At 35.9% G+C, this 21,935-nt stretch overlaps 1 protein-coding gene across 2 annotated transcripts in view; it reads left to right on the forward strand.

The window, feature by feature from the left end:
• The window catches only part of ADK (adenosine kinase), a 271,769-nt gene that overhangs the window by 58,354 nt on the left and 191,480 nt on the right, over nt 1-21,935 (forward strand). For both annotated transcript variants that reach the window (XM_053984208.1, XM_053984209.1), the window contains exon 4: nt 13,701-13,779. In XM_053984208.1, coding sequence (XP_053840183.1) covers nt 13,701-13,779 — 79 coding nt within the window. The remainder of the gene's footprint in view (nt 1-13,700; nt 13,780-21,935) is intronic.

Consider the following 21,935-nt stretch of genomic DNA (forward strand, 5'->3'; position numbering starts at 1 on the left):
AATCTGGATGGTTTGTAATAAGGGCTTGGGAAAATATAGTTATTTATCTGATAAAATCTTAATTTGAGGTTTGTATGTGATGCCTTGATTGTCATTGCCATTGCATTTTCCTGTCCTAAAAGTTTAAAGCATATTAAAATAATCCTGTATTCAGATGAACAACAGAGTCAGTCAATTTTTTCCAGATTTTCAGGTCAGCCTTTTAGAGCTCTTCAGTTTGCACAGACTTGATGTAGCTTAATAATCTTTGCCACCCAAGTCTGATTTCTCTGCTGTAGGCTCTAAAACTGAAAAAGGAGGTAAGAAAAGGTCTTTGAAACTTCTCTGAGTATTAAATACTTCATGTCTTCAGGATGTATCTTTGTCCGGCGATATCTTATATTTTCATTCTGTGAATGTACTTGCTCTTTCTACAAGTTAAGCTAACAAATGTGTAGTTAATATCAGTTCCAGGAACAACCTGATGATTGTATATGACACACAAGGGTTTGCTTTTGGGAGTATTTTCAGTGTGGATGTGCCTCCTCATTTTCTCTGAAAGTGATTTGAAGTAATTTGCCTTGTTTTACACTGAAACTGACCATCCACATTTATATAGGCAGTAATTACCTTCTCCACTAAGGTGACAGTAGCTGTCAGCAGTATGATTGTCTTCAATTCTTCAGTCTTGATAACAAGTGGATTCTCCATGCCAGTGGTCTTTGACAATATGATCATATACTATTTTTTATGTAGAACTGTGCAGAGCACAATATGAAATGGAAGGTGATTCTGAAATGACAAGATGTCCTTGTGCATAGAGCATCATACACTGTGGAAGATGAATGAATAGAGAGAGAGTGAAAATTGTGCAGGTTCCTACATAGCAGAATTGAAGAACCTCCTGGAAGATTGATTTCTGGTCTTCCGTGTAACTTTTTCAATTTTCACACATGATTCTTTCTTCTTTTCCAAGTATTTGACTTGTGATCTAAATATATGCACTCATACATACAATGTGTGTCATATATATGTACATACACATACTTCTTTCTGATAATTGGGGTTTTTCATTTTTAATATTACTTTCGCTTTTATTACTACTCTTGTATGAGTTAAAAGTCAGTAAAGTGATTTTTGAAGACTGTATTGGTTACCTCTGTATCAACTTCTTATCTATTATTGAAGGATAGCTTTTTTCACAATTGTTTAGTTACTAGAATGCAGGCTTCAAATACAACTTGCATTTGGCTCTGTTTTGACAATAGTAGTTAATAATGTATGGTTTTTGTTAAAGCACTGTTGAAAAAATATCTTATTGAGCTATTTGTGGTGGTTTTTTTTAAAGATGTTTAAGATTTCACATTCAGTTTAACTGATCACAGATGAAACTGTAAATTAATACCTTATGAGTTTTACTGACTGCAGGGCATTGTTTGTGATTCAAAACTGCTTTGTTCCTACTCCCTAGGAAAAGCAAACAAATTAGAGTTCACCATGATATCAAACTACTTATTGAAACTGGAGACACTCATTTTGAATTTATTATTTGACTGTGACTTTTACTATAACCTGTTAAGAACATATTTTTTAAAGCCTAGATTTTAAAGAATTTAAATAAAATATATCAAATAGGTTTAATTGTTGGTCTTAATGCACGTAGGTTGAAATTTCATACTTAAAGGATTACATGGCATGCAAAGTGAGAAAATGTAAGTTACATCAGTTCAACTTGGTTTTTTATATGTTTCCATTGCTACTGACTTGTGTATGGTCTTGATACAAATAATGTCTGTGCAGAAAACCTTCAATCATTCTTAAATAGAGAGAGAATGTTTGGTTTGTTTTTTCAACTTCCTTTTTTTGTATTCTCTAATGTCAGAAAGCATTTGTAGGGAGGCTTTTATATTTTTACTGTTTTTGCAGAATTAATGAATGAAAGTTGGAAGTAGTTTTGAACAATTTGAGACATTCTTCCTATGCCACAACTAAGGAGTTTCTGCTAGAAAAACATTGACTTTGCCTGTGAACAGAGTGGCATATTCAAGGTTACAGGGGAGTCCATGTACAGGTAGTGACACTGTCTTTAAGCTCTCTACTCAATAATGCTCCTTTGTGGATCATCTTACAAGCCAGCAAAAACTCTATTTTGAAATGTGTTTGAATTGGGTCCCCTTGCTGTAGAGTGACAAACACGAGCCAGCCTTGGCATAAGAGCAAATGTGGTTTTGCAAGCAGTTCAGCCACACTAACATTAGTGTAATACACCAAATATTCTCAATAATAAAACAGTGCGCAGTGGTGACCAAGGCTGCTTGAAACAGCTGAAGTGGCTCACCTTCCTCTGCTTGATTTTATGTAACAATATAGCTATGGTCACATCCACTCAGTGCAAAGGCTTAATTACTCGTATTTGAGACTAGAGAGAAGGGCTGTGAAATACAGCGAGCATTTCTAAGTATTTGAAGAGTCATTGTTAAGCTGTCCATATTGTTTCTAGACATTTCTTTTCTCCACTAAACTACATTCTTTTCAATCTTTTCTTAAGAATTAGTTTGTGAAGAAAATGTTACTATCAAATTAGTGGTAACTGTGAGACAGCTAATTACCAGGTAGTTATGCACAGGTGTTTTGTTTCAGGGGCTTTCCAGACAGAGAAATTAACTTATGTGGGATTTGCTGTGTCAGGTGGGCCCATGTGAGCCTGATGAGCTTCAACAAAGCCCAATGCAGGCAGGGTCCTGCGCCTGGCTCAGGGCAGCCCTTGCTCTCAATCAGGCTGGGGTATGAAGGGCTGAGAGCAGCCCTGCCAAGGATGACTTGGGCTCATGAGCAAATAGCAAGCTGACCATGAGCCAGCCAAGGCAGGCACACAGCCCACACAGCATCCTGGGCTGCCTCAAAAGCAGCATGGCCAGCAGGTCAAGGGAAGGGATTCTGCCCCTGTGAGACCTCACCTGGAGTGCTGCATCCAGTTCTGGGGTCCTCAGCACAGGAGAAACACACACCTGTTGGAAGGGGTCAGGAGGAGAGCCCCATCCTTCAGTGCATTCATGGTGAGGTTGGATGGGGCTCTGAACAACCTGATCCAGGTAAAGATACTTTACTTATTACAGGGGGCTTGAACTAGTTGACCTCTAGAGGTTTTTCTCTAACCTAAGCTAGTCTATGATTTCACAGTCCATAATGTCTTTCTGTACTTCATAAAGAGAGATTAATTTTTTTTTTTTGCAGGCCTAAAGGTAGGAAGGTAAGTTTCTTCTTCCTTCACTGCAACCTTCTTGGGAGTGGAGGAAAGTTCTTTAATGCACATCTCCTGTGACAAAATGCTGTCTTTTTAGAAATACTGTTCAGCAAAAGAGCTGGTAGAATTCTGTGCAATGTGACAGCTGACCATAAGCTTCTTAATAAAAGCATGAAGAGTTACACAGGGTGTCACCAAACATGTCTTGTTAGTATTGTAGTGGCAGGGTACACGCAGACAGGGGAAGTCAAAATTACTTTTTTTCAGAGGAAAACACAGGGTTGTCTTATTTGTGTCAAATATTTGTATTTTTCCTTTCAGTCCATTAATTGTTGTTCTGCTGTGAAATTAGCCTTTTAAGTGCTGTTTGGAACACTGCTTTTTGAAATGACTTATGCAGTACTATCCCCTTGTAGCTTTGCCGTAACTTGTGATTTTCTTTCTTTTGCTAGGTTGGTGCCCCGTGCCTTGCCCTGCCCTCCCCAGTTCTTTGCATATGCTAATTCTCCCCCCCCCCCCCCCTCCCCCCCAAAAAGGTGACCCTCTGAGATGGTGCCTGTGGAGTGAAGAGATGGACTGAATTGTCATAGGCTGTGGGATGAGTTATTTTTAGCTGCTGGCATTTCAGGCTGGAACACTTCATTCTGTCGTGCTTGTTAATGAGTCATCTGGAGAAAATGGGCTTGCTTTCAGAGAGGGTCTGTAGCAAATAATAATAGGCTAATCTCTGCAGGAGATACTCTGTCAAGTAACTAAAACTTCAACTAGAAAATGTGCTGAAATGGAGACTAATCTCCCTGTAAGAATAAGCATGCACTCACTATTATTATTGTTGTATTATCATGTATATGAAAATCTCAAAAACTGGAAAACTTAGGAAGAGCCTGGTAATGGTATAATAGTGAAACATTTTTTGAGGAAGAAGGTTAATTGAAAACAGTCATGTTTTAGAAATAGGAAAATATGGTTGCTTCCTAATTAAGAACTATACTGGATTGAGAACTATACTGGATCATACACTTTCTAAAATTTGAATGTGTTCCCTAGTTCTAAAGGAAGCTCCTGAAAAGATTCCTAAGTAGAGGAGCACTATAAAAAGCTTGTGCCTTTGAGAGAACTCCAAATTCATTAACATTATGTATTATTCTTAAGGATTAACCAGCATCTTTGCTTTTCTCCCTACTGAAGACTATTTTTTTTTTTTTTACTTTTCTGTGTGCAATTTGTAGTCTCTCCTTCAACTTCTTCCTTCAAGGTTTGAAGGTTTTGTGTTGATATAGCATGGGAAGCTTTGTTTTGGAGATGACAATATCAACACTCAAGTAAAAAATGTAAGAGTTAATCAAAGCTGTTTATCTGCTTGCTTTGTTTTTGTGTTATTAAGATTCCAGACTTCAGTAGTGCAGATGATTCATTTGTTCAAAAAAGCGCAAATATTTAGGGCAAACTGTTGAAAGGATAAAAAAGACTCCCAAACCCTATTCTATAAGGGCATGTTTTAAAGAATCGGTTGAGTATCAAGTCTTTTATCACCTTTGGTACTTCTAATGCTACCTACCATCCGTACACTTGTCCTATTTTGCTTGCACATCTTCCTCCTGTAAAGTGGATTACACATCTCAAGACTCCTTTCTTTTTTGGTGGCAAAGGATATTTCCTTTAGAGCTAATAATTTTTACTCTCCATGGATTATTTAGCTGTTTGGATTTCCCCTTGATTTATAAATGGAGTACTGAGATAAAAAAAGAATACTTTCTCTTAACTTATTGAGATAAATATTTTTGCATCGTTAGCAGGTGTTGACCCTTCAATGTATATTGTTTTAACTCCTCAGATTGCTGTGGTCACTCTACAAAATGGTTTAAACCAATCCAGTACAGTGATTCTGATATTACCAGTGTCTGCTTCTCCTAATTAACTCACAATGCTTGGACTGGGTTAGGCAAGATCAATTATTTGATATTTTAGAAATTTGGCAAATATCTACACTGTGGACAGGAGTGTTGGGGTTAAAACAGTTGAGAAACCTATAAATAAGCTTGTGTGAGTATCAGAGTCAGTTTAACTGCAAGAGCATGCAAGTTTTTTCCTACTATGAGTAGATGACTGTCTTAATGTATATTGAAGACAGATCTGTACTGAGAATCAGGGAGGATAAAGAGAACTAAACATGAAATATCTCTTGGTATTTACTGATGGTTGTGCTCCAAGCAGGGTTTTCTGCACTCATTATTTGTTCATGAGGAAAACTATTACAGTTCACTGCATGTTAATAGGAGCTTAGAGTGAATGCATACTGTCTTCTTGGTCTACTTATATCTCCTGATCTATTTTTAATGTTTTCCTGGTTTAAATGTGCCAACTGTCTACCAATTTAAAGAATTTAAAATAGGACAAGGGTTGAAGAGAAAGAAATGTTTTAGCAGTGTAGTTGCATTGACATGAACCATTTATATTATTGTAACGCAAAAAAATTGGCTTAGGTTGTGGTTAACAACTGTCACCATTATGTTGGATTTTGTGTTAATAGAGATTATTATTAGATTAAATGTTTCTTGATCTGAGTGAGGTATGGGAACAATTATTTTATAATTTGGTTTTGAAGCAGCTCTGCAAAACTTTCTAATGTCTTACTGGCTCTAAATCCGAACCCAAACTTTGCACCTAACACATTTTTTACAATTTTTATCTATTTACAGATTAAAGTACAAACTGTAAAATTTCTATAGTAAAACATTTCTGTCTACCACGTTTTTTGTCAGTTCACTACAGTTTAATATGATTTATACTACAGCTTTAGATAATCCAAATTGTAGCAAAGATATGGTCTAAGATCTCTTGATGCCTAAATAATATTAAAATATCCTTGGCAAATACTTTATTAAGTGAAACAAATTTTCACTTTGATGTGAGCTGGAGTGAGTTGATGCTTGTGAAACAGCAGTTTCAATTAGCATTCACTAAAGGTTTATTGACAGTTAACACCTGGTCTCTACTGTGCCAAGTGGGAAGCATCTATTGCAGTCTCTTATATTTGTTGCATAATTAGGATTGTGATCTCTAATTTGCTTTTAATTTTGTAAATCTAGTCTTACTTTCAACACTAGTTAGTGTTACTTTTGTTCCTGCATTTTTATTGTAGATCAAAGATACTGATGATAAAAGGATTAAGTTCACTACTTTGTAATATGATAAACAATTTGCCCTTTCACTGTTTTTAGTTAGCAAGTAAATTTAGACATGAAAAATTTACTGGTACGTCTCATAAAGCACATATTCTTCCCATGCTACATCTGAGAAGCAAACAGAAAATGACATAGTTTTTTTAGAAGTAGTGTTCTTGCACACAGTGCCAGATGTATACTGGGAACATCAGGAGCAAGTGTAAATGTAATGGTGCTGAGAAATAACAAAGGAAAGGACCGTGTTCCTTAGTGCTCCAGAGCAGACTTAGGTGCATTTAAGGATGAAGAAGGTAAATGTTACATTCTTTTCCCTGCCTGCAATGCCTTTTGATCCTTATTGGCTATGCATAAGGGCAGAGAGCTGTTTCTGCCTACCGTGTTTTGCAACAAACACTATGGTGACAATCCCAAGATGTATCCAGAAAATGTTTGAGTCTTGGCTGTTGTTTTGGAAGATCTTCCTTCAAAAAGATAGTGGGAGGGAAGCATGCAGTTGTAGTGAATTACTGAACTGATAGAATTTCTTTATTAATAGTATTCTTGATTACTGCCCTTATATGAAACTTAAAATATTTTGAATAGAAATTTAATAGAGGGAGGGATGTTATAGTAATTATATATTATACACAAACTTTAAGGATTGAAAAGTTGCTCTGTGTACCTATAGTGTATGTATTTGTAGTGTTTAGAGACAGAATCAGAAATATGATCTTTTAAGGTATAGGGTGGTGGGTTGTGGGGTTTGTTTTCATTTTCCTGCACCATTGTAGAATATCGACAGAAAAACGTGCCTTGTGGCTGATACTTCTGCGTGTAATCATATATATTTTTGAGATAATGTGGAGGAAGATATCCAGATAATCTGGAATAAGGGGGGGGCTTTTCAAGAACACTTGCATAAATTTGCTTCTGCTGGAAAAAAAAAAAAAACTTTGAGAAATTTCTTTAAATCATGATCTTAAGAGCTGATGTTTTAACCTTACATTTGAATGACTGTTACTTCTTCCATCTTGTTTCAATATGCCTAAATGCAAACACATGTGGAAAATGTTCTTTTGGCTTTTATCAAACTGACATTTAAGTGCATTTTTTCAACCTCACTAACATTTGTGGTAAAATATTTCAAAGCTATGAATCTTGCAATTTGCCTATGCATTTTTTTTCTTTTTTCATATAATAACATTTGGTACTCATAATCCTAACCTGGTTGGAATTACTGGCTTTTTTCATTTGGTGTTTGTTTGGATGAGGTGATTAGGAAAATACTTCATGTGAAATTCTAGTTTGCAGCAGTAAATGCTTCCATGAAGAGTCACCGTTCTGTGAACTTCAGTAAATAAAGGAGAAAAATATGATGATCTGCTCTATTCAATTGTGGCAGTCCTATTCCTAACAAATTTAGCTTTCTGTTGTGTTATATGTCTATGGTGCTAACCTGTCTGCAATACTTCCTTCTTAGCATGCTTCGTTCTTTCCCTTTGCTCCCCTACCCCTTCCCAAGCTCTTTAATTCTGTGCCAAGCTAATAAGAAGAACTAGCTCTGCATAAAGTCAGTCATTGCCAAGCAGCTGTTATGAAGTTTTCTCATGTACCTCTGTGATTGTGCCTCATTTCAAAAGGGGATTTTGCTATTTCAGATTCAATTTTAAGTAAGAGCAACCAATTATATCTGTATCTCAAGGAGTAGGGATGAAAGTGTTCATATATGTAACTATCCTTTCTAGGGTTTGAACTTTGAACACAGAGTTGTACAATTTAAGTAGAGAAATTAGGTACACTATTTAGAGTTAAAAAATAGGAATTGTGCTTTTTCTTCTACTCACAGAATTAGTTCTAAAATATTCTACCTTCTACTTCTGTTTAATACTCTCTGATTTAATTATTGTGTTTGAATTTCAAGACTAGACCTTTTTCTTAAATGCAAATTAGATTTTTCTTAGGATGAGATTATGAGGGCTTCAGCTTGCCTGTGAACACTGACCAGGGAAGGTTGTCTTTCAACAACATGTGCCCCATCTGCCTGGCGGTGTGGCTGCCTGCATTGTTCTGGCACTGGCCCAGGCTGTGATGAAACTGAGAATGTGACAGATGACAGGCTTGTCCAGATGTACGCAGAGCTACTTCTGCCATGCCCTGCAAAACAATCAGGATGCAGGTTTGGCATTATTTCCTTGTTTGTGGTGGTTTATTCCTTGAGGGTTTTCTTAAAAATTAAAATAATATTTGGTGTTGTTCTTGTAGTTTGACTGAGCATTTAGTATTATTAAAACAGGTTGTAAAATACGATTCTCACTCTCTTATTACATACTTTCTTCTTTAATTTATGGAGTGATTTCATAGGCAATTGGACATAGGTTACTTAATTTGAAGATTTAAGTAGATCTAAAAAAATGCAATTAAAAGGATCAAACATCTAACTGTCAGCATATTAGTCTGGCTCTCCTCACAGCTGAACATTTAAAGCTATTGCCATGTCTTAATATGACTGGTTCTTGCCAGTAAAAATAAATATCTGGCAAAGGTGTCAGAATCAGCATTAATTATGATTTTTAATTAAAATCTAATTAAAATTCATCCAATACCTTAAAACATACAAAATCCTTGTCTACCTCCCTCTCTTAGAGGTATCAACAATGGCTGCATCCCCAGCCCCAACATAACCTTTGAAGAAAAGGAGTTATAGACTTATGTGCAGCTTGCAACCTTTTATTGATTATTTAAGAGGTTTCCATCTTAGTGGTTTTGAAGATTTTTATAACACCAAACAAAATATACAATCCACTGAAAATACTTTATTATTGTTATATGAAATAACCAGATTTTTGTCTTACATTCAGGCTGTCATTATCTGGTTACCTGGCATTCAAAAGGGCAAAAATTACTTTCCTCTCTAGCTGCTTTTGGCAGGTGATTTTTTTATGTGTAGCTCCTGCTGATGTGTGCTATTGAGTACATCTTAGGTAATAAGCAGATATATCAAAAGATATCCAGGGCAACATACCCTGCTGAAAAACAAGAGATTGCTTTTCTCTATTTCTTGCAGATAAGTAGCTTCTGACATATGCATCAGGATTGTTTTTTTTTTTTTTCTGGTGCATTCTCAATGTAAGACTGGTATTCTGTGGCTATTTTACTCTTCAAAAAGGGTTTTTTGTAGTTTAATATAAATTTTGTCATAAAACTTAACAGGATTACTTGAATTGCTTTAATTTTCCACAGCATAGCTCCACTGCCTTATGTTGCCTGCTTTTGGTTGTAGGGACTGTTTTATGTGCTTATTTTTCTTGTCAGTTTGATTTTGGAACCATGGTGAGCCATACATGAGTGTTTCTGTTGCTGTGTAACAAGAAGACAGTCCCAGCTCCAAACGCCTCAGAATTTGTGTATAAAGCAAGTTACTAGAAACGGGTATTGATCCACGAGAGGATTGCCAGTTATTAGGCTGGAGAGTAGCCTCGGGAAATCACACAGCCTTGCTGATGACTTTTTTATGACATTATGGTGAAAGATAGTTTGAAGGAAGATTTAAAGTAGTTTTGCTAATAGTCATAGAAAATTCTAGTAACTGGACATTGGATGATATCATGGGTTATTGAGAGAAAAGCTATTTTTGTTGACAGCTTTGTGCCTGGAGGCTGTTGTAAATGTGAATGTACCGAATGAAGGATAGTATGTTCAGTCCCTAACACTGCAGGGCCTTGGAAATGTAGAGAAGTGGCTTCTGCTTGCGTTGACTGAGAAGGGGCTGTGAGAGAGCTGGGGTGAGAGGCAAGAGCTGTTCAGAGGGGGAGCTGACACAGATGATCTTTGCAGGTGTCTGAAGGGATTAGATATTACAGTGAGTACATTTTTCTCTACAGTACAGTAAATCATGCTTTTTTAAGAGGTGCTCTGAGAAGGAGTAGTATAAGGTTTACACATAGTTTAGTAAGAGCACACAGAGAAAGTGACTAGTGATGCTCGGGTTATGAATGGTCTGAGAGTCGAACAGGGTGGTGAAATTGTCAGCAGTGATATTTACTGGGGGAAATTCTAACAGCTGTCTCCAGTTTGAGGTACTGGTATGGCATATGTAAGAAGAGTCTGTGCCTTCTAAAAATCAGCCTCCACCTCCTGTAAAGTAAGGAGGTGTATTTTGTTAAAAAAAAAGGGCAGATTATATTCTCATTCTTGTTTGTGTTCTTTTGTGTAATAGCTTCTTCTACTACCACCTTATAATTTTTTTTAATAGCCATTAATTCTGTCAAAAGTGAGCCTAGTGAACAGCCTCACCTTTCAGTATCAAGTTCAGTTAGGAGTACATTCTCTTTTGAAGAAGGGAAAAAAAAGCAACTGACAGAAGTGTTACTGCCTTTACTGTAACTGAGCAAAACATTGACATATCCTCTTTGGCCAGTGCTAGAGGTGATCAGCAGTACCACAGCTGAAAATGTACGCTGCTGCAAATGCAAACTTATTTTTGTTAAAATATACTTTAATGTGGTGGACAAATTCATGGTACTAAAAATAGAGGCCCCTTTATATGGTGCCGATTGTGGGATTTATTATTCTGTTATTTAAGGTAATGGTATGTTGCGAGGTCAGGAGAAGGGTCATGGTTCTGAGATACAGAACAGCCTTAGAAACACTCAGAAAAACCAGCAACATGAAGCAAAAATAATATTCTGTTGTGCTCATAAGGTTCTAATTTTCTTGAATTATCCTAAGTGTGATAACCGCTTAGTTCTGCGGGACACACAGCAGCTCTGTTCAGCATTCCCAAGCCGTGGAGCAGTTTCTGCAGTTGAGCTTCACTCCTTCCAGGGGAGGGTTTTCTAAAGCAAGCTCCGTGTTTCTGAGGCATGCTGGAATGAGTCTTCTCTTTGCAGGTCAGGCAGGCAGCACACAGTGACACAGTGTGTGTTCCCACGCTGCCTGTGCCATCTGCTGACATTCAGAAAAATGTCCATCTGACTGTTCATCTTGAGATAAAAAACTATGAGCATTCTGAATTTTTAGGTCATTCTTGATGCAATTCAGGCTCTTGTGGATTAAACCAACAGAATTTATATTGTCCTTGTGACGTGTCATGGAAAATGACCAGCAAAATTTACTTTAGTTGCAGCTGTATGAACTCATTATATTTTATATAATAGATATTTAGCGATGTTAAATTTGCCATCTTAATTTGAAGAAAAGGAGTTACATGTTTTTATATTCAATCTGAAGTAGTGTAACCACCATTTGTCTTACTGTATTAAGTAATTGTCAAGTAATTTGTTCAGATTATTTATTAGATTGCATAGCTGTCACCTTGAAATTTTTATAATACAGATGGTATTTTATGGCAATTTCCAATTTTTTCCTCCAAATTCAGATAGTGCGTATTTTAGTCTTCATTTGAACTACAAGATTATTATTTAAAGACATACTTACCTAGACATAGAGCTGCTTCTATAGGTGCTTAACTGAAATATACTGTGTTTACAAGGTTTAACATGCCATTAAGAAATGTGGACATGGAAACTTCTTGAATTTCCTTTAGGTAAGAGAACTAAAATATCAACTTGCATTCTTACAGATATACAGGAATACAAAAATAACAATGTGACTTGCACAGTACATACTCAAATTGAGTAAAAGGCAAAATGTCAATTAAATTAAAGAAAAAATATTGCCAAAATACTTAATTGGTTCATAATGGTTCGTCTTTGCTTGAAAAGCAATTGTTAAGAGACCTGTTGGGTTTTGTTATTTTTTTCCCACTTTCAGCTACTTGCTATCATTTAAGGTTTCAATTGCTTGACTTAGAACTGGTGGATAATTAGTAGTGTGGATAACTGTGAAAAGCATATGTAGTAATTTAGTTCTTGATTCTTTCTAATTGTCTGCCCATTGGTAGTTCGCTAGGGGTAAGTTCATTATTCAAACACTTTAAATGGAAAGTACTGTAAAAAGAAAAATGCTCTTATTGATAAGATGGTATTGAAAATAAAAAACCTTTTAAACAAACAAGTCACTATTTGACAAATCTGTCCCCAAAGCTGTTGTTTATGTAATGTAAGAAGATTGGAGTTGTGAGGAGAGAAAGGGTAGGGTTGGTAGGTAGCATTCCACTTGCACTGTGATTGAAATAAAGACGTGCCACTCCTTAAAACGATGCTAAAGGTAAATACAATCAAATATATTGGAATACATCTACCTGGGCAAGCTTTGTTTGTTGAAGTTAAAGTTAATAGGCATTAAAGGCAAATACATACTATTAAAATTAGGGTAATGGAGGTAATTTTGAACCTCATCTCCGCAAACAAAGTTTACAGTAAACATTTTGACTGGCCTGCAGGAGTACTTCTGAGTCTGACATCTTCTGAGGTTCCTAATTGTGCTGTTTAATCCACTCATTTTCAAGTGTGCTTGGAATTTAAAGGCATGATGCAGTGTTTGTGCATAGCCTCCCTGTAGACTCCATTACTTCCTCATTCCAGTTCCCTTTTCTAGAGCCTGTGGCCAGAGAGGAGGCTGTTCTTGAGTGGTTGTATCCTCTGATCAGAGCTGTAACACATATCCTACTCAATGAACAGTGCCTTACAGTCGCTGGGTCTTAACCAGAAAGTGTGATCTGAAATATGAGGGTAGATACTTCTCTTAAAAGTTCAAACATTTGTTTTAGTATTCAAACCTAATATACTATTGAATGTTGACAGAGAATTCTATATTTTCATAGTAATATGGCTTGAAGGGTTTGAAAGTTCACCTGGAGACACCTTTTCTGTTATCAAATTTTCTCACATACTGCTGGATTTGTTCATCAAAGTTCTTCACCTGTCAAAATGTACTATTTCATATGAAATCTTAAAATATAGCAGTATTGTTTGGGTTAAGTTTATTTTGAATTAGACACCAGATCTGCTCAATCTTCTGTCTTAAGCTAGAAACAGAATATAAAATTTAATGAGGTGGAATAAGTATCTGAAAATCTTAATTTATGTAATTTTTCTTCAAGCATATACTTTACCAATCTAACAGTTCAGTTCTAACAGCTTGCAGTTGAGCTTATGCTCCAGATAATTTTTCCCCCTGGTTGTATGCTCCACTCACAACTTTTAGGTGAAGAGTTCAATTTGATGTCACACTTTGTATTGTGATTTGGACAGACGCTAAAGGAATGTTTCCTGCTTGCATTATGTGTAACAGTTGATGTGTGTGAATTTCTTGTTTTCAAGCAATGTGATGTCATGTACTTCTAATCTTCATGACTTGTTTTGGAAAAAAAATTGCAAAGTTTAACTTTTTTCTCTACTTTTTCTTAACAGATTTGAAGAACTTGTGAAAAAGTTCAAAGTAGAATATCATGCTGGTGGTTCCACTCAAAATTCCATTAAAGTGGCCCAGGTTTGTTCTTGCTTAGCAAAGAATTATTGATAATTTCAAGTGCTGTATTTGAATCTGCTCTGTGTTGTCTGTTTCATCATGAACGCTGCAGGGTGGCTACTTGTGAATCTGTTGTTCAGCCTATGCTGGTAGTGGTGTGTGTGACTTGTTTTGTAGTTGTGCTCTCTGGTCTTCTCACAAGTGTTTTGCAAAGGTTATAGCTACACCTCCAGTGTACCAAAAGTGAAAAGCTTTTGTCAAAGATGTGTACTGCAAGGAGAAGAGGTGAGGACAAGGTCTCTGGGTGCAGTCAGGAATCTTACACTGAGAAAAGTCACAGTGACAGTTGTTAAACAGTGAAGTTGAGTCTCTGTGCTTGAAGATTTTCATAATGTACCAGGATGAGTCCTTTGGTCAGGCAAATCTAAATTTGAGGCTGTCTCTGCTTTGACTGATGTGTTGGACTGGAGAACTGCAGAGGTCCTGTCTAGCCTGCATTATTCTGTGATTTTTATCACATTTATCCTGTAAGAACCTCAAAGTTTGTCCATAAAAGACTGAAACATAAAACTTTCTTTTATACAGTGGGAATGTTTCTGGCTATGAGTATGATGAACAACAGTAATGATGAATTTAGTTTCAGGTATATTACGTTTTCTATAACTAAAGTATGCTTTTTGTCACAACACTTTCAAGCATATACCTGTCTGCATGTTTTTATATTATGAGGGATGTAAAAATTCTATTGAAAAATACACAAATGGCACTTTGGATCTTCTTGCTAATGATCCTGGCATATTAACTTTGAGGCTCCCTGTATAGTTAAAACTGACTGCCAGATAGCATTAAATGCACATTTGGAAGAAATAAAATTATATTACAATAAAGGTTGCTCCCTCCTTTGCCCCCCCCCATAAAAGGGAAAAAATTATGTTCATAATTATTGCTCCTTTTACAAAACATTGTTTTTTCCTTACTAAAGTTTTAATTTTCAGAAACCCCAAATGTCTTGAATTAAAAAAAAATTGTCTTGATTTAAAAAGACAATTTAAAAAAAATTTTAAAAAATGTCTTGATTTAAAAAAAAATATTGCATATGTTTTAATGTATATAGTATTCTGAAATGGCTGTGTTTTTAAAAGATAGCTTTCTAAGCTTTTTTTTTAACCATGGGATCAAGACAAGTTTTTGCTTCTGATACTTTTGCAAAATATCTTGATCAATGAAGCTCAAGTTACTGGAATAATTTTCTATCAGATGTCACTATTGCTTGACCTATGGCGATGGTGTAAAGGTGGTGCCTTTTCATGACAGCTGATTAGAGGTGAACCTTTTGGAGGGAGTTCTGGAACTCTTTATTAGTTGAGAGATGTGAAATTCTGCTTCTGTTGCTGCATTTAGTCTGGGGAGGTTTAGAAGCGAATGTATGTGACAGACTCTGAGTTTCTAAACTTTTGAAGTGTTCAAGGAGCCCAGGATTTCAATTCCATCTCTCCTTGAAGTGACTTCTGTGGCATTAGCTAATTTATTAGTAAACTGTGTTTCATTCTTTAGCTGTCATTAATCTATCAGTCCAGGAATTGTTCAATAATTATACTGTGAAGTACACAGAACCCATATAGAGTCAAGAAAATAGATGACATTTAAATCAGTGAAATGTAGGTATTTCTGTGTTAATGTGCCTTTCTTACACTGATTAGGTTTTGTCAGTGAACTTTTCCTTTATCTTGGCTCAGAGCTGGGAGCCTCATTCAGCTCCAGTTGCCATCTGGAATTGTATTTGTCTCCAGAAGGTTTGTCATCTCCTAGTTTCTCTTTTAAATATGATTGAAACTTAAACAGTTGTGCATGAATAACATCACATCACTAAAAGACTTTTAAAAAGAGAGCTGGAAGAGTGAGAGAGAGGGGAAGAAAGTAAATTCTGAAAATCTTGAAAGATTTTTTTCTGTAAGCCTTAGCAGAAGGAAAAAAAAAAAAAAAAAACAAGGATAGGAAAAAAGTTGAAATGTAAACCAAAAATTAAATTAGAAATTCTGGAAGAGTTTTTGAAGCAATATTCATTGGCTTATTGGAGAGAAAGAGTGTGTTGTTAACCTTAGAGAGAGCCAACTTAAATATATATTTGTTGAAAGTAATGTGAGACAGAAACACTATTTTAAGAAGCTTATCTGGTGACTGAGAAGTAAAGGATCAATAAATAAGTTCAGAATGCCACACTTAGAGTGAATGTGGATTCTCTGTGAGAAGATGCAGGGAAGAAATGCTAAGAATACAGCTCTTACTAATTTCTTAACATTATGTGAAAAGCTTGAAAAAGTGTGCTATAAAATGAGAGATAACACCTAAAAGGGTTTGCTCCAACTGTTTAATAGTCAGAAATAATAACATATTAAAGAAAGGCATTCTTGGAAACCCGACTACAATGAAATGCAACTGAGTAGAATAGTTGAAAATGAACAAATGGGCCCTGAAGTCTGACAAATTGCTTTTTTTAAAGTTGAGTTGTGAGTGGAAAGAGTATATTACTAAGGAGTGTAATAGGAAAAGTGAAAAAAAATTAAATTCAAAAAAAAGGAAGAACTTAGGAAGCAGCTCAAAGTGCTGGAATTGTTTGTTTCAGACAGATAGACCCTCTTTAAAGGTCAGAAAAGCAACACTATGTTGAAACAAAAATACCCAAAGGCAATGGGTGGAGAAACTTTAGAGTATATAACGTGTTTAAAAAGGGAAAATGAACCTGTCAGATGCTTGCTTACATCTGGTGATCATCTATCTGCTCATGATGTATGAGCACATCATCATCTGTTACATGTGCTCATATATTTTGGATATTTCCTTTGTACCTGCAAAGGTAGTATCTTCTACTCGAGAAATGCTCTCTCTCTGATTCTGAGCAGAGAAAGCCAATTTCTTTAAGAAAAAAAGTCTTAGAAATACTGTATTTGTCATGTGTGAAAAATTTGAGATGGTAATCACAGAAAGAGCCAATAGGAAGAAGTTTTAAATTACGAAGAAAACTGGGAAGAAAATGAAGCTTAAATCATGGGGTTTGGAACTAAAATTTAAAGCAGCATAAACTATAAAGGAAGTGAAGATTTTAGAAGTTTACAAAGAATTAACCAGAATTGCAGTTAAGCTGTGAAGAGCAGAGTTAGATTTTTTTTTTTTCTAGCATGTTAACGGAAAGGAAAGACATGAAGTGCAGCCTTGAAGGAGGAATTTGGCTGGTAAGGTATGAAAGGGAATCTCTGTATTTTTTCAGTGTTGTCTTGCAGCAGAGCAGGAGAGTGTGTGGCACTCTGCAGGACTGAGCAATAGTTGGAGGGCACCATGAAAATCAGAAAGCCGAAGGTTGGCCCTGTTGACTGCCCAAAGCAGACATTATGTGGACAGGGTATCTCAGCAGGGTCAGAAAAAGAGGAAAGTCTGGATATATGAGGGACAATTGAAAAGTTTCTTTTTTGTAGAAATGCTTCTAATGTACAATGTGGAAGACGTATTTCCACAAAATGAAATGTGGAAGCAGGGTTATATCATACATTAGAGGGAAAGCTCTGTAAAAGGAAAGGAAAGAGCAAAGGAAAAATTCTTCTATTGCTAAACATTGAGAGGATGGAAGATAAGTGACAAAGGGGCAGAAACTCAGAAATACCACACTCTTCAAAAGTGTGTTATATAAGCATTTTTAGAAGTATAATAATATTTCTTAAAAATATCTAAAAATGGTGAAAGGGAGTACCAAGAACAATGTAAAAGTATTCAAGAGCAGTGCTAAAGCTGTTTATGGTTAGGTTTTCTGGAATATTAAAGTTGTTTGAACTGATCCTGGAAAGAATTAGGGAATCATTATTATCATGGCTTGACTCATGACATGAAAGGGGGCAGGGGTGGAAGTGACTGATATATTCTCGAAATGACAGTCGCAGGCATAAAAATGGAAAAGATAAAATAAATGAGACAACAGTTTAGTCATTCCTTAATGAGATTAAATTAACAGCAAATTATGCTTTGGAAATACTAATTCATATTAGGAGAGTAATGGAGACAAAGAAGTGAAAAAAGTGGAGACAATGTGAGAGAAATGACAAAACTGAGAGAAAAGTTAATAAGTAATATGGAAAGAGAAAAACAGTGTAAAAATCCCAATGTTGCTCTGATTCTGTATTCCCTCACTGTCCCGTTCTTGTTTCTCCTTACCAATCTGCTTTCCTTGTCATTTCTAATCCTTCTTGCATGTCAATTTGTTCACCTGCAAAATAAAGATGGCTCACTACGACAGATTGAGTACTTGTAAGGCCTTAAAGACAACTCTTATTGAAGCATCTTTTTGTTTGAGACTTTAGTACTCAGCAGCAAAATAGGGACAGAATGTAAAGAACAAGAAGAGGGTAAAAGGAATAACAAAGGGCTTTCCTGACTGCAATACAGAAAACAGATGGAATCCTGATAATCAGTAAAAATGCAGGTAATGTGCTTCTAAAGGTGCTATATTGCAATTAGACACAGTTGTTGGGTTGTTTTTTTTTTTCCTTAACCCACCAATAAGACATGTTGATAACTTTGCTGGATCAAGTTTCAGTTGATCAGTCATCAGTCACTAAACATTGCTTGATAATACTTCAGAAAATGAGGACTAGAGAGGATGACTGAATTGCAGTCCTTTAGTTTCTGGAATAGAAACCGAAGTTTAACTTTCCTGTTTGCTTGGCACTAGAATTATCCTTTTATACAAACTTTTAGTTTTGCTGTATGTTTGAAGTTGTGAAGCATGCTTAAGAACAAGAAGTGTAGGGGTATCAAATTGAAACTGCAGTGTGCTTCTCTGACCTTTACTTGTCTCATTAAATTTTGGCTTTATATCTAATATGATATGTGACATCTTGCTTTAATCTGAGCTCTTGCAATCTCTCCAGATGATTGGATCCATTATATTAAATCTATAAAATATGCATACATGTAACTGCATGCAGTTCATAAATAATGTATTGTTTTAGGGTTCTGCCAACAAACTAAATTCAGATTCATAGAGACAGTGTTTTACTACTACTCAGCTTCCTTCCGTAATTTTAGTTAAGCCTGTGCCCATCTAACAACAGACATTGATCTGGAAAGTAAAAAAAAAAAAAAAAAAAAAAATTCTGAGTCTTTTAATAGGGCTCATGACTTTAAAGTATGTAAAGCAAACAGCTTACACATGCAGAGAGGGCAAGTATTGCTGACCAGGCTGTATTTGCATGATTTTTATCAGCATTTCTTTTGCTTTTGGAGTGCTGAGGTTAGAACTGCAAGAAATAGTCTTTGAAGTTTTATCTTTCTAACACAAGTGCTGGATTTCAAGTTCAACTTGATAGAATTTTATAGCTTGGATTTTAAACTACACGACCTTGGCAACAAACAGCACATTTTCATTCTTGTTTTTCTGGAAATACTTACAAGGAATGGCACAATATTCATCCTCAGAATGGGTGCTCCTGGTTTTTGTCCTATTTCTTAATAGCTTATTTTTATTCTAGCAATTCTAGTATTGCTGTGAATCTAACTTAGCAGCTAGAGAATCCCATATTCTATTGTTTATTAATCCTTGGTAGAATTCTGAAATTCTCATTACACAAGTTTTATTACTGTTGATGCAATGTGAGCTTAGAAGAATGTAGCTTGACGCATTTCAACTTGAATTGGTAGGACTGGCAGGTAAAGGGAAAATGTAAAATTGAATTTTTGGGAAGCTTTCATAAAGAGAACTCTTGGGAATTCACAATAATGTTTGTATAATCACACCTGAGAAAATCATCATAACTCCCTCTTTCTTTCCGCATTACTTCTTGCCATCTAATTGTAACATTTCAATTTTGGAGCTGTACAACATTTTTGGGAAAAGCATGCATCCTGTCATTAGATACTTTAAAGAAGTTTGGCTTTAAGCTAGAGTATGTCTTTATTAAGAGTAAATAAAGTGTTGATTGGAATGACTTTTAAATGAGGGATAACATTAAAAGAGAATAATATGCTAAATTATGTTGAACTTTTGAATGCACATCAGGGAAGTATGGCACTTTTCTGAATATCAGCCTCTATTTCAAGCGGTTGTAAATTAATCCAAATTTTCATTCTTCCATTATGATTAACTTGTTCTGTTAATCTAAAAGGATTGTGCGTTTTAGCATTCTAATGAACTCATAAGTATGAGAATTTAGCTTTGAAAAATGAACAGATTCATGCTTGTTTGTAAAAAGTGGTATGCTCTAAAGAGAGCATACTCTTAGAAGTATTTTAAATTTTTACTGCTTGTTATGTGTGTAATTAGCCAAACCTTGGATTTATATTAAGCACGTCTGTCTACTGGGTCACTTCATGCTTAATCCAAAAATAATATGTAAAATTAAAAAATTATCTATGAAGAATACTTGCAGGCACAGAGCTGCATTCTGTAAACAATATGAGCTGTAATCTTGTGAGCATCTAAGTAGCTTCATTGCAGCTGATTCCATGGTTTTAAAGTGAAGTTGATACCTATTTGCCAAGAAGTACCCTTGGCTAAGCAGTACTTACTGAATGTAATCTACGAGATCCATAACACAGGGATCCATCAGTCCTTTAGTGGTTTCCTCCTCACTCTGCTGTCATTCTGTATAAATGAACATATAACTAATGAATTTAATCTTTTCCTGACTTGTGAGAATTTCTGGATTACTTCTCTGCAGTAGATTAGACTGAGGCATAGCAGGAGGTAAGATTTGGCTCAGGAACAGACTTCAAAATGTATGGAACATGCATAACTGGAATGGAGATAATGGAAAGGCTATCAGAGGGGTCACCCTAAGCACACTCTCAATTCTTTCATCTTGACACAACTTTGCAGGAGCTATCATTTTTTTATGAAATCAATCATGCCATCGACTAGAAATGTTCTGCTTAATCGTGTGCTTAAAATCACTTATGCAATGAATAGCTTTCTCCAAAAACTGTTTCTGGACCATCACTCCAAGAAAGTGCAAGTGAGTCCCCTAAACAATTTTTTCCTCCTACTTAGTGAAACAAAGAACATTTAGCTCTGTTTCTTTCTAACCAAAAGGAAATAGGTCATTTTTTTTGCTCAGAGAGGTAGGTTTTTTGCTTTCTGAACCATTTGGACCAGAATGTTAAATTCCTCAGAGTTAGTTTTGGCCATACGCTTGATATTCCTTAAACAGCTTCATTCCTTAAGCAGCTCTGCTCATATGGGCTTAGTGGCCCCATCAAACATGTGTTTCCAATATTTTCAGTGGTTTAATCCAGCTTTTAAGAAAATGTACAAAAAGGGTTGCTAAACAATTTTCTGTTTGGTACAGTTTAATAAACTTAGGGGTAATAGCCTTACCCTCTCTTCAAAAAAATCCTGAGATGTGTGCTTCTTTCTATGCCAGGTCTCACATGTTTCTGCCTTGCTGGGGTAGCATTCTCAGTGTGGTCTTCTGTCAGCACCATGTGCTGTCCTGCAAGTGCACATACCTGCTTCTCAAACCTGTTCCATGTAAAAGAAGATAAACCAGACAAAGAGCTGGGACTTACAAGCTAATTCTTTCTTATTTATACCTTACTAAAATTTATATTCTACTAGTCAGTTAAGTGGATCTCTTAAACAGATGTCCTCAATGTTCTGTGTGATCAGTCCTAATCAACGAGATGTGTGTGTGCTGAAGGAGTAGCAAACCATGCCTCAGAGCTAACAAAACCAGTCATTTAAGTTTGTCTCTCTGGAAATACAGCAGTGGCTATTCCCACTATGGCAGAAATGGTGTCCTGTTGATAGTGTCACAGCAGACAGTACCACATGCCAATGACTTCAGTTTCCTGAGCTACTTATTCTCTCAAGCACATGCTGTCATTCATGTGTGTTTCCAAATCAGTCTGTGTCGAACATCACAGCGATGTGTCCCTGCTTGTTACAGAGCAGAGAGCCTTTCCTCATCAGAATTAAAACATGCAGCTTGGGAAACTGGTGTAATGCCTAAACTGATCAGTACAGATGTCAGAGAAATTTTGTAACATTTGAGAGTTGCCTAGATTTTTTTGGAACATCTTAGAGAAAATTGCCAGACCTTTTACTCAGCTGTAGCTAGGATGATTTTCAAAGCCTTATTCAGAGGTATGTGGACAGTTAAAAAAAAAAGCAACAAAACCTTTTTATCCTAATG

The sequence above is a fragment of the Vidua macroura genome, chromosome 8 (genome assembly GCF_024509145.1).
Source record: "Vidua macroura isolate BioBank_ID:100142 chromosome 8, ASM2450914v1, whole genome shotgun sequence".
Taxonomy (NCBI): Eukaryota; Metazoa; Chordata; class Aves; order Passeriformes; family Viduidae; genus Vidua; species Vidua macroura.